At 41.8% G+C, this 13,218-nt stretch overlaps 1 protein-coding gene across 1 annotated transcript; it reads right to left on the bottom strand.

The window, feature by feature from the left end:
* Positions 1-4,809: 4,809 nt before the first annotated feature.
* Positions 4,810-12,996, bottom strand: ormdl1 (ORMDL sphingolipid biosynthesis regulator 1). Its single transcript, XM_030757820.1, has 4 exons — positions 12,862-12,996; positions 10,312-10,491; positions 8,856-9,007; positions 4,810-7,939 (listed from the first exon to the last, which is right to left on the bottom strand). Exons 2-4 carry the CDS (start codon positions 10,483-10,485, stop codon positions 7,804-7,806), a joined length of 462 nt encoding a protein of 153 aa, XP_030613680.1. The 5' UTR covers positions 10,486-10,491; positions 12,862-12,996; the 3' UTR covers positions 4,810-7,803.
* Between the last annotated feature and the right edge of the window lie 222 nt (positions 12,997-13,218).

Genomic DNA, 13,218 nt, shown 5'->3' with positions numbered 1-13,218 from the left:
TATGGTCTAACTTTCCAGTGGACACAAATGGCAGCACAAAAATGGAAAACAGTACTCTCCCCATGGCTGACCCCATCCAGCTAATGTGCTCTTTGCACCTGCTGCATACTAATAATGACTTTAGCTGTTCTAGTTCTTTCCTTCATAAACAGTAAACAGAGGAAAAACACAGAGTGCACATTTAGGAGCATCTCCCAGTGGGATCAGGTATTTCTGCAATGCACGCTGTCCATCTCAGTCATTGAGGATAATGGAACGTGTGGGGCAACAATCCGATAATAATGTACCGGTGAGAGGAAATGAAAGCACATTAGTGAAGTCTGCGGGGCTGTTAGACGGAGCTCGGCACTCAGTGAGCTACAGGTGAGCCATAAAAGGACAGAAAAAGAAACAAACTTCAAATCTTTGTCTCCAATCAAACACGGATGCTGGCGTTCATCAAACTCTTATTCCAAGTCTAAATCTAAGCTGCGCGCTTTGACGCTGATGCTCAAATCGATTATTAGCACTGATAATGTTAATAATAACTTTATCACCTAAACATAACGACACAGGCTGCTTCCAGCTGCTTTTTTGATTCGAGGAGTTCCTGCTTTCCTTTGTTTTTTTGGGTCATTCCATATAAAATCAGTCAAATTTGAGAATAGTTCCCACCCGGTGCCTTTGATATCATCTTTTTTCTTTTTTTGTATAATCACTTTAGTATGCTTAATGCAGTCATGCAAATTTTTATCTTCATATTACAAATATTTTCCAAGTCACAGACACTTGAAGTAAATGGGAGTTGGATCTTTTTATTTTACTTTATTTTTCCAGCAATTTACAGCCTTCTTATAAATTATAGGAGATAGATACATAAAAGTTTCAGGCCTTAAAGACACAGTTAATTCATGAATGAATGTTAATTCATTCAGTCATTTTTTTTTTGGGGGGGGGGGGGGGGGGGGGGGCACAGAAGGAATCAAGCTGGAAGATGAGCCTGGTATCCAAATGTAGGTAAAAAGCGTCAGTGGGCGTCACATAGCTTTAGCTGCACTTTTAAGGTTTATAGCCCTGAAACCCTCCTGTATTTATGAGGTCATCCTGGGTCTGTGACCCAGCGCCATCAGTTTTGGACCTTCAGTTTCTATTATTTAGTGTGTGTTTATTGTAGTGTTTGGAGTTTTGTATTTTTTCTTAATGTTTCATCCATCCATTCTCCTCCACCCATCCCGTTCAGCTGTCATAGGGTGAGAGACAGGGTACACCCTGTACAGGTCACCAGCCTGTCGCAGGACCAACACAGAGAGACAGACAACTATTCACACTCATATTCACACCTATGGGCAATTTAGAGCGACCAATTAACCTAACCAAAGTAACTGCATGTCTTTGGTCTGTAGGAGGAAACTGGAGTACCCAGAGAGAACATGCAAACTCCACACAGAGAGACCCGGACCAAGACCTCGAACCCAGACCTTCTAGCTGTGCAGCAACAGTGCTAACCACCACGCCACTGTGCTGCCCCCTTTAGTGTTTCAGTTTTGAGTATTTAGTTTTTAATACGGTGTTTGTGTTTTTTCTCAGCGTGCCCACCTTCCTGTGTGTCACATCTGCGTTTGTGTCTGTCGTGTTCAGTCAGTTCCTGCCCTATTTTGCTGGTTCCTCGTCTCTTGTGCAGCTTCCTCTTTGCGTTCTTAGATTGAATAGGTTCAGCTGTTGGTTTCTCAGCTGCACTGTTTTCCCATTAGTCCACTGTGTATTTAACCCAGTCAGCTTGATTATTTGCTCCTGTAAAGCCTCTCCAGGTTTCTTTGTGTTTTGTGAGTAATGTTCTGCAGAGCCCTGCATTTGGGTCCATATCCTGCCTGTTACACTGCCAACATATGACAGATCTTAGTTACTCTGAAAATCTCTCTGGAGGCATTAACTTAGCAGCTAGGAGTTCGTGTGTGTATATCAGTGTGTTCTTCATGTTGCTGTTTTATTTTGGACTTATTTTATTTATTGTTGTGTGATTTCTACAGTCAAATAATAAAAGAAATACTAAGGACTCTGGGCCCTATATATAAACTCTGTGGGCCCCCCTCCTTTCTTGAGCCATATGTCATACACATCTTTTTTTTTTTTTAATAATAATAACTGACCCGAAAACTGTACAACAATCTGTAGCGGTCATTAGGGCTGCCACTAATTTAATATTTAATAAATCTATGATAAGTCTGCAGAGTTTGAAGTAGAAATGCACAAATAATCAAATTTTAATCGCAATCACAGTTTTGGCTTCACGCAGTTAAAGGAAGATGATCGCCTGAGGCTGAAAATGCGTGCTTCCCCCAACAGAACACAAAGAAAAAGCAAATCAAGCACTTTCTAAATCACTAAATCGCTACCTGATGTGTGCCCAGTCCCAGCTGTTCCCTGCACCGCGCAGCTTCAGGATTCCTGGATGCAGTCTGGTCGAGTAAAACTAATGTACAATGAAGTTCACGCGAGGAGCTTCTCCCTCGGAGCAGATCGTCACAGAGCAAGTGCAGTTAACCGAGAGCACATCAAAGAGACGTGTCTGCAACCCAGAGCGACACGGCCTAACTCATTCAACCGCCAGAAAACCACAAACTGCAGTGAATGCACGGAAGCCGAAGGAAGCAGCACACTGGCTGCTAACGTGAACTGTTCGGTGTCGGCTCCACAGCGCCTGTCAGCGCATCCATCCAGACGCGCAAAGACGCGCTGGTATCAGCGGCGCAGTCGCCAAAGACTTGCGGAAGACTTCGGGAAAACGGTGGAAAAAAGACCCATTATTCCCTCGCGCAATTAGTTTTCCCAAAGGGGGAAATGCAAAACATCAGAAGGGAAATAAGAGAGAGACCTCACAATGCGCGAGTTTTATTCACGCACATCCTGCATAATTGAATGGGGACTAGGGATATTTATCTGATTATTTTAATTGTATGAGATGCGCTTACGTCAGATGAAAAAAAAACCGTGTTTGTCTGCAAGGAAGTTTTAATAAACGGGAATGTAAAAAAAAAAAAAGTAAAGTTGATAGTAATATTTGCATAATTACATAATGAGGGCATTAGATTAAATTAGGGTTATGTGTGCAATTACATGAAATATAATAGCCTTTTGTTTCCTGCTACTAGTGTTCCTACGACAGCCCCCCTCACCCCCCACAACACCCCTGTTCCCATTCCCAGTGTTTTGTCCTCTCCCTGAGCCTGGCTCTGTCGGGAGGGAGTTTTTCCTTCCCACTGTCGCCAAGTGCTTGTTCCTAGGAGATCGTCTGAGTGTTGGGGTTTTCTTTGTATTAATGTAGAGGGGGGGGGGGGGGGGGGGGGGGGTACACCTTGAAGCAGCTGTAAATAAAATTGTATCAAGTGCGTTTATACATCTTCATCATTTTGGATTTTCACTTGATAGCAGCACCTTTTTGACGTTATTCACTATATTTTAGAGCCAAACATCATCTACTACCTAAAGGTAGAAGTCAAAGAATGATACTGGAATAAACAACCTGGAGTTTGAGTTCTTCTTTGTTACTATTTTTCATTTCAAGCAGCTGGAGTACAACCTTAAGAAACAGTAAAAATGTTGATGCTGTGGTCATTTGTGAGACAGCATGATGACAGTGTTTAGCCCAGTTTTTATACTTTACCAGCCCTGGCCTCATAGCTAATGCTTTTACTCTGCCATCATGGCTCCTTTTAAACTGTGTGCGCTCTTGCTCATCTATTGGATGCTCAGCTCTTCGTCACCTTTCCTGCTCTCATCAATCTGCTGCACCTTTAATCTCCTCTGCTCTCTCCTCCTGTCCTGGTTATAAGAAGAATGCGGTCAGCATGCCCCAAATCCAAATTATTTTATACACTGACTCAACCAATTATTCAACAAATATCGGATTGCAGAAAAGCAAATTATTACTGCACCGTTTCAGTGCCATAAGAGCTAAATAATCAAAGTCAATACTGCCAGCTACAGGCCATTTAATGCAGACTGGATTTTGAGCCCTTTCTGCTTCTTTTTTTGGTAATTTATGTTTTCCTTTTAATTTATCAGTGTTTTAATTTTAGAGTACTTTAATAATCACTTTCCTCTCGTACAGTTTTCGTCACTGCATTGTATTAATCTACACTGGATTTCTTTCATTCTGTGTAGCGTCTCCAAATGTCCACGAGATTTCATTCATCCACAGTGAACGTGGAACATAAAGGACACGAACCTCCGTCATCTTCTTTATGGCACGCTCAGATGTCTGAATACACCTGCCCTTTAATAAACCATTCTCTTGACGGAAGCGCCTGTTTATTAAATTTAATCTAGTCGCAGATCCAGTGACCGCTCAGAGGTCAGCTGTTTGTCTCCATCTAGTGGCCAATTCCATTTACTGCACACTAGTTCTGTCCACAGGGCCAGCTCAGGCTTCAGACTGCTCTAAATTCTCCAATTCACACTTATCTTCCACTCATGGATCAGTGTGATGTCATAGACAGCGAATATCCCTAATATGGTTATGTGCAGGAAGGGCCACTATGCCATAAATGTGGATTATTTTGAACTGAGAATCATGCAAAGCTACTCTAGTAGAATACTAGAATAAAGACATGGAGGAGGAAGTGAACAGAATAGGCCTGCTTTGTGCTCTGTGGTGGCAATACTGACAAAAACAAACTTATCCAACACAGCTGATTATTATTCTTTTATGACTTGAAAGAAAACATCTGTGAAATTCTGATATTTCTCAGATCTTTGTGGGGGAGGGAGTACCCGTCGAAATCGAGAAGTTCAAGAACAGGGAAGCAATTAAGAGGTGTGAGACAGAGCAGATGGAGGGCAAACATTTTAATAAGATTAAGAACCAGAAATACCACGTACTACGAGCTATGGCCAAACAAAGCAGGACTAGCTGCCTTGATTATAGCAAAAAAGTCAAAACCTGAAGAGAGCAGCTACATGAGTGTAAGTTCATCACAAAGACACTGTGGAGCTCCCTCACTAAACATTTAATCTGACAACAATAATCTGTCTCATTGCTACATAAAGAACATAACACATAAACACACAAAAAATAATAACTACAATGGAAAAAAGCCAGCTCTGTTTTGATTGGTTACAAATGATTCACATACAAAGGAAATCATGCGCAGGAAGAGCTCGATTCTGTTCTTCACACAGCATGAAAAAGTCCGACACCCGTTACAAAACCAGAGTGTACCGGTAAACAGCGAGCCACGGGCTCCTACCCTCACAAAGTAAACATATTTGAAAAATACATTTGCAACATCTTTGTGGCTGGAAACACAATTTGCGTCACTGTGTGTGAGCTGAGAGCAAAGAAAGAAAGAAAATTAAGCTCAACCGAAAGCCTCACTGACGCCTGGGCCAGCCCGGGTCGACACAGGCCGAAAACACATGAAATATTCACGGAAGTTAGTAATGCATATGGCATCCTGTCATCTACAGACGTTGCATCTTAAACCAGAGGGGCGCAACACGAAGCAAGCTAGACACAGCCGGGCTTCCTGTCAGAGACGACGGGCATCTTGAAGGTGATATCTGTTAATCCAGACTGTGTGCATGGACCCATAAAATGAGCTGCTGGGCAACGTGGGCAATCAAGACTTTAAGAGAATTACTCCGGCCAAACATCAGGCCAGAAAGAAACTCTTATAAATATGGAAGTTAATACAAAAGTACACGGATTTTAATTTGATCTAATTTCCCCTTTGATGTCACCTCCTCATCCACCTCTGCTGATTTCTGATCACTCCATGGAAGTGATCAAGTGTCCAAATAGCAACTTTTTAACTTTGATTTTAATTTGTGGTAGACAGCAACGCCAACGCCAGTGTTTGCTGTTACCATCTCAGTTTTATGAAACCAGGCGCCGTGAGCACAGGCCGGATCTGTTATATACTCCCTTTAGCTTGTCATTCACATAGCCATGGCCTACTTTATCATCCTTTTTGACTGATGAGGAGCATAATTTACAAAATTAACTGCATGTTGTTTTAAATCAGAGTTGAAACTGGCGACCGAGATCATAAAATCATTAGAAAAGTTTACCGAGTGGATGGATCGAGGGGAAAAAAAAGGGTCATTTTTCAACATACTTCTATTCAATCTGACAACCAGAGGAGCCGGCCATGAAAAGACTTCAGGTTTAAGGCACTAATGCACTGGCTTCACGTTTCTGACATGAAAGCTATGCCCATGTGCTCTGTACAGCTCGAGTTGTCTTCTGTTCTGCCTCATAGGCCGCAGGACATCTGACTCCAGGAAGCAAAAACCCCACGACTGAGAGAGGGAAAGCCGGGGAAGCCTCCACAGTTTAAGTTAGATAGGGATTTTATTGCTGTAGACACAAGTTATTTATCTTGTGGTGTTTTTGTTGAGCAAAAAGCGAAGCTATGCAGGTAAACAATGTAGGTCAGAACTACTTGGAACTGAACTGAAACTAGGAGGGGTTTTCCCCTGCACCTTCCTTCCCATCATGGCAAGGTTTGAACACTTAAGATTTTAAATTACCTCCCTGAACCTGAGGATTTTTCAGACTTTTGAAAGGTCAATTTAAGACTTTTTAATACCAATTAAGGCCACATTTTCAGATAAATTAATTCAATACCTCTTAAAAACAATATATAGGAACCCTGTTCTAGTTGCTGCCTTCGGTCACTGTCGACTCTTCCAGTGAATATATCTGTGTGATCTTTTCCTTACTTCCCACCACTGCAGAGGCAGTTCCATCTTAAAACCCAGCTCATCACAACAGGTTTGTGAAGTGATTATTCCAGAGTGTTTCCAGCAGAGGTTGGGGTAATTTATGTGGGAATAAATTAATCATTAATGACGGAATCACTGAATCGTTGGTGAATTATGTGCAGCTGCCGCCTATGTCAGTATTTCTAATCTGTCACTAGAAGGTGGTGGAAATGCGTGGAACTGTTTCTAGTTGGGCAACGACGTTCTGAGTCATAGCTGCAGAACCAGCTCTGCTCACATATACTGAACCCTCACAACAAAAGCAGGGTCAGTTCAATTTGATATTTGCTCTCTGAGTCAGCGTTGAAGATCAAAGTCCAAGAGGTCAGAGCGGGACATCCAGGGAGTGATCTAAAAATAACCACGGTGGCGTCCAAGGAGATGATCTTGAAGGGGAGATCAGCCAATGCTAAATTGGAATTAGGAGTTTGGATTTTTAATGGGCAGAGCTGCACAGCTTTGTGATCACACCACTCAACATTTTCTCTTTGCTGCCATTTATTTCTAACATAACTCAGGAAGTGCTTACAGACCTGACACTGTCCCATATCAAAGGATAAAAACACTTTAGTTTTTGGCCAAATCAAAAGCAAGATTAGACTAATTAATGTTATAATCTGCTTTACATCCGCAGGAAATTATGAACAAACATAAAATCACTGAAGTATTTTTTGCATCACTAGCTTAATGCATGTAAACTCCTGTTGCTATGACAGTTTGCTCTACCATAACTGCGCAGCTTCTTTGGGTGGCATTACAAACACACGGCTCAACAGGTTTGCATATATAATCTCAGCGGAAAATCTGCTGATTTTAAACAAACTTTGAACGCAGCCTCGCCCGGCGCTGAGTTACCTGCTTTAAAAACAAAAGTTAGCCACCTTCATGACACCGAAAACTCTTTAGGCTCAAAGTATCTTGCTTCGTAGTACATCCCTCTGGTGTTACTAAATGACAACAGTGGCCGTTACACAAACTGTATGACTTAGTACACACATCGGCGGTACAGACTAAACTGGGATTAGCTTCAGTTGCTGACAGGCACGGTATTTACAATATTTAATACTTGTTGATGCCAAGGATCCTGACTCCGTGCAGCTGTGGCAGCTTGGGTATCAGGACGCTCAGAAGCGAGGCAGTGTTGATGACAAAGTGTGTTGTGTCGTATTTTGTGTAGAAACTTGCCAAGAAGTACCTGTGGAGCAAGAAAAAAAATCCAACAAAACGAAAAACAATGGGTTTAAAATATACATGAAAGCATTTCAGTTTCAATAAAATAAAACCATGAAGTGAAAACTGCAGTTCTGTGAGTACTTGAGATGTGAATCACTTCCCACAAACTCCAGCTTCACAGCAGAAGCAGACATATTCATACAGTCTGCTACCAAAACTACCTCTACGCGTAGTTTCCCCCCTTCATAACAACTATACAGTACAGAACTGTGTCATCAGCATAAAGATGGGCATCACAATTTGTTACAGAAGAAGTTAATTAAAAATGTGAATGAGATGGGACCCAATACTGAACCCTGCGGAACTCCCAACCATGTGAAATGATAACTTCGGGGACAAAAAGTACTGAAACAATCTATAGTATAAAAATAAAAAAAACAAAATTACACAGCCTCTCCTCTAACCCGTTAAAAGCCTAAAAGTTTGTATTTTTAGTGGCCTCTTTGACTCACATGTGGATGCCAAGACTTGCTGCTACACCTCACCTCAGCTGTGCCTCTCCACAGAGTTTGTGCCTTTCAGAGAATTGTGAAGGCTATTATCTGTTTAATAAAGCAGTCTGCTGTGCAGTTACTAGGCTTCTAAATGTGGAGCCTAGAAAACAATGGGTGGTGTCATGGTTGTCCTTTCTGCTGTAAAGTTGGACATTTTAACATGACATTCTATGGAGACTGACTCAAATCTGGAGCCACCCTCAGGTGGACATTAACGGAACTTCAGTTTTTGGCACTTCCTTGTTACTAGCATAATTTTCCCAGAAGTTTCCACTTGGCAGTCTCATATTCAGATCCGCAGGGTAATGTCTGGAGAACTATCAGGGTTGCAGGCACGTGTGAAAATGACAGGTTGAGACAGAATCGTTGGGATATGATACGTACAGAATAATTGGGGAGATTGTGAAGAACTTTCTAGATGAGGTGAACTGCACGCCGTAGTCGAGCTGCTCCCAGTGAGTAAGAAGTCTGGCTTTTCCTTGGTCAGGAGTCTCAAAAGGCGTGCCTTTCACTGCATGCATGAAAACGTACATTCCCTGTGGAGAGGAAAACCCAAGAGTCTGATTAAAAGGATTTTCATGAATATAAATGCTAAAAAAAAAACCCCAAAATATATTGATGATTTTATGCAAAGCCTCAGTGCCAAAAAAAAGAAAACTTGGAAAAGTTGATGTCCTCTTATTGCCAACTAAGTTAGCTATCTTGGGGCACTCTAATTACATGCCTCTGTGTCCAAACGCTGGAGCTTTAGATGGAAAAAGCTTAATACAGAGGGAAACGTAATAAAACAAAAGCGCTGACATACGGCCAAGGAATAATCAGCACACTGATGCTGTATTGTGATGGAAAACAATAGGCTATAGTTGACCCTAGCCGTTACTGTTAATAGCCTTCCTTATTGGCTGTGATACACAATCCTTGAGCTCGGACTGTTCGATGATGTCACCCACATCAACTCTCTTTATTTGAGGCCAGCCGTGCAGCAATGAAAGGTCACTTTTGTCAGACTTTGTGGCGTGGGGAAATTATCACAATAGGTCAGGCATCAGGCTGTCACAAGGAAAACCGCCTTAAGGAAAAAAACAAAAAAAAAAACAGGGTTCCTGCATCAAATCAAGACCCAAGACCTAAAAATATGATTTAACACCAAACAATTATGAAATAATATTTGATGTTTTTCTGTGCCAAACACAGAAAACTTGATCTTTTTGGCCTCTGGACTGTTGGTTAGAACAAAGCAAGAGTTTTTAAAAATCTGATGTCAGCCCACCATTTGCAGGTATAACTGCTTCCACAGGGTTTAGGAGTGTGCTTATGGGAATTTTTGAGCATTCTTCCAGAGGCACATTTGTGAGGTCAGACACTGATGTTGGATGAGAAGGCCTGGCTCACAGTCTCTGGTCCAATTCATCCCAAAACTGTTCTACCAGGTGCATGATTTGGGTCAGTGACGGTGCTGAAACAGGTTAAGATAATGCTCATGTGAGTGAGTGTTGCCAAACCTTAAATAAACTACTGATCAACCCACCGGGACAGTCTGGGCTGTTCTTGTGAAGCATTTGGACTGTGAACAGAATGAAAACTGTAACCAGAACACGGCAGCTTAGCTGGCTGACCCAGTGCCTGCTTAAGCTGAAAGTTAAAGACGCCACATTTAATTCATGTGCTGCTTGTTCAAATATTTGCAGCATGCCACCCCCTCAATCGTTTTCACTTTTGTTATTCCTTCTGGTACTGTCTCAACAGCCTCTCTCTATGTAGGAAAAACCCTGAACAGCCTGGTTTGTTTCTGAGACTCGGAGAGCTGCACTAACACAACGTGAGAGAACTCTGAACTTACTAAGTTGTGAATGACATTTGTGAGAGTCCACACCATGGGCACGCTGAAGAAGGGTATGCTCAGGAGCACAATGTGAAGCACACCAACACCGAGCGCGTAGGTCAGCCAGATCCCTCGACTGTTCATCACCCGAGTGTTCGGGTTCACCTCACTGTGAGCCACACCCACATTCATCCTGGTCTGTGGACAGAAAGACATTCACAAAACATTTCACTTCTGTGATACAGGTATAAAAAACAAAAAAAAAAGCAATGTCACCTAATCTGCTTTGATGCACCTGGAGGTTGAGTGTTGAAATTGAACTGAAAGCGCTTAGCCTTCGGGTGGAGTGATGAGCTGAATGCAGGGGTTTAAGAGTGGAGGTGTACAGATAACAGCATCATAATCCAGCCTCGCTAATCCACTTCCCACTGAACAAGCGGATGTGTTTTGGTACAAATATCCAACTTTTTAATGAAGGCTTTCTCACATTGAGCTCTTCCAGCCAACCATAAACCATTCTGCTTCAGAGCTTTAACATGGAAGACTACTGTCCAGGTAATCTCTAGTGAAAAGTATGTGTTTAAAGTTCATGGACTGTGGTGTGGGAAATGGTGTAAATCCTTTCACCACTCACACTACAGACCACAGTTTTAATTACGTTATTAATTATCACTAAAAACTACTGAGTTAAGAAAACAATTGTGGTTTATGTTAAAATACAATGACTGTTTTCAAAGCTGTTTCGTGGGTAGCCAGTGTGGAAGTGCCAAAAGCTGCAGTTCCACTAATAGCCACTTGAGGGCAGCTCCAAAAGTAGGTCATTCTCAGTAGACTCCCATGTTAAAATGTCCAACTTTACAGCAGGAATAAACATGTTTCCAGCCAGCTACAAAATACTGTTTTGGTCTCTATGGATAGTTTCCATTTTCATAAGAACTGTACTGGGGGTGAAATGTTTTGTAAACCATTAATCTGGATAGTGTTACAGCTTAAAGTTAGGAGGGTGGCTGTAGAGGCTGATCCAGAAATTTATGATTCAGTTTTGCTGAGTTAAATTATCATACTTTATTAGTCTCTTGCATAACACTAATTATCACTTACATGCATCTGTGTAGCTGATAACGTCGTGCTCCACCCTCTTGTTAAATCTGGTCATTCATGGAGGCGACCAAAATGCTAACTTCATTAGCTTCAGTGTTGTGGCTAGGTTCATCTTTTAATGTACAGTCTGGGGGGCAGTGACTCACTTTTGAAGCTAACTTCAAGTGGCCATTAATGGAACTGCAGTTTTTAATACTTGAGCTAAACTCTTAAAACTGAGTGCATGTTGACAAGCTGAAACTGAGGCTACAGCTCACAGGGGCTCAACAAAACTGGACAACAGAAGATTGGAGAAATGTTGCCTGGTCTGATGAGTCTCGATTTCTGAAGTGACATTCTGATGGTAGGGCCAGAATTTGGTGTAACCAACATGAAAGCATGACTCCATCCTGCCTTGTATCGACAGTTCAGGCTGCTGGTGATTTAATGGTGTGGGGGATATTTTCTTGTCACATTTTGGGCCCCTAAGTACCAACTGAGCATCATTTTCTTGTTGCTGACCATTTCCAATTGTTTATGACCACAGTGTACCCACCGTCTGATGGCTGCTTCCAGCAGCAACGTGCCATGTCACAAAACTCAAATCATCTCAAACTGGTTCCTTTACCACAACAGTGAGTTCACGAAGACTTAAGCAGCTCTGAAGGCCACAGGGTGTCCAACCAGGTAACAGCAAGCTGTACTGTAAAGCTGCTGATAGGTATATAATGACAGTAACATCATCAGCAGGATTTGGTTTAGCTCTGAAAAAACAGACTGGCCTTAACTGTATGAATGCAATGAATCTATGTGGCACAGTTTTTATTCTGAAAACCTAATTATGCTGCCAAAGTGTGACTATAATACTTTGCCCTCCAGGTGTGATAACAACAATGAAGAAAAAAAAAACATCTTATGTAACCTGGTTAAACTTCGACCTATGGCACACTTTCTGCTGCCAGATTGGATTAATAGACAGAAAGAGATCTTATGCTGTTGTTAAAAACAGCCAACAGTGTCCAGCCATCTTTAAGCTCTAAGATCTGTTATTTTAACTGTTACATGGATGAAGGACTGTGAATGAGCAGATGAATAACCCATTTCTTGAATTTTAAAAACATTATGCTCAGAGAGGGTTCACCGTGGTTATCATTTGCTGCTCCTATCAATAGACATACAGAGAATAACACAGAAAGAGCCAGAAAAATCCTCACAGACCAGCGCTCAGGTAACTCACACTGAGCCTTAAAATAATCCAACACACATTGAGCTAACTTAAACTCACTGCACTTGTTATTAAACGGATTTAAACCCTGCATTTAACAGCTACTCACAACTAGTTGTATAAGCACGAAACGCCTCCCTTGATTGTTTTTTTTTTTTTCAGGACATAGCCGGACCCCATCAGCCACTCTTCATAAACCAAGCTGAATTCGATTAAGTAAATATAAAAATAAATCTCCCACACACCGAAAGTCCCAAACTTACAGGTAGCAGCGAGCAGTGGAGGTCTTTACACGAACAAACCGCTGTAAGAGAATCGCTTTTTTCCTCCTGTTGTTGTCCTCAGGCTACCAGACAGCGCAAACAGCGCAGGCGCAAAAGGACGCCCCGGAAGTACACGCGGTCTCAGGGAGGAGTCACTCCAGAGTTTGACGTGTCAGGCAGTTTCCCCGCTCCCTGACGGATCGCACCCACCAGGTTAAAATAAACAAATATACGTTATAACCATGCCACTACGTCACACCAACCAGGTAAAATATATAAAAATATGTAAATAAATAAATAAAACAAATGAATTCAAATATATTAATTAAATATAAATTATAAAAGGGGTGAAGAAGA

This window comes from Archocentrus centrarchus, chromosome 21 (assembly GCF_007364275.1).
Source record: "Archocentrus centrarchus isolate MPI-CPG fArcCen1 chromosome 21, fArcCen1, whole genome shotgun sequence".
In the NCBI taxonomy this organism is placed as follows: domain Eukaryota; kingdom Metazoa; phylum Chordata; class Actinopteri; order Cichliformes; family Cichlidae; genus Archocentrus; species Archocentrus centrarchus.
Note: the sequence above shows the minus strand (reverse complement) of the source record. Positions and strands in the feature narration are given on the sequence as shown.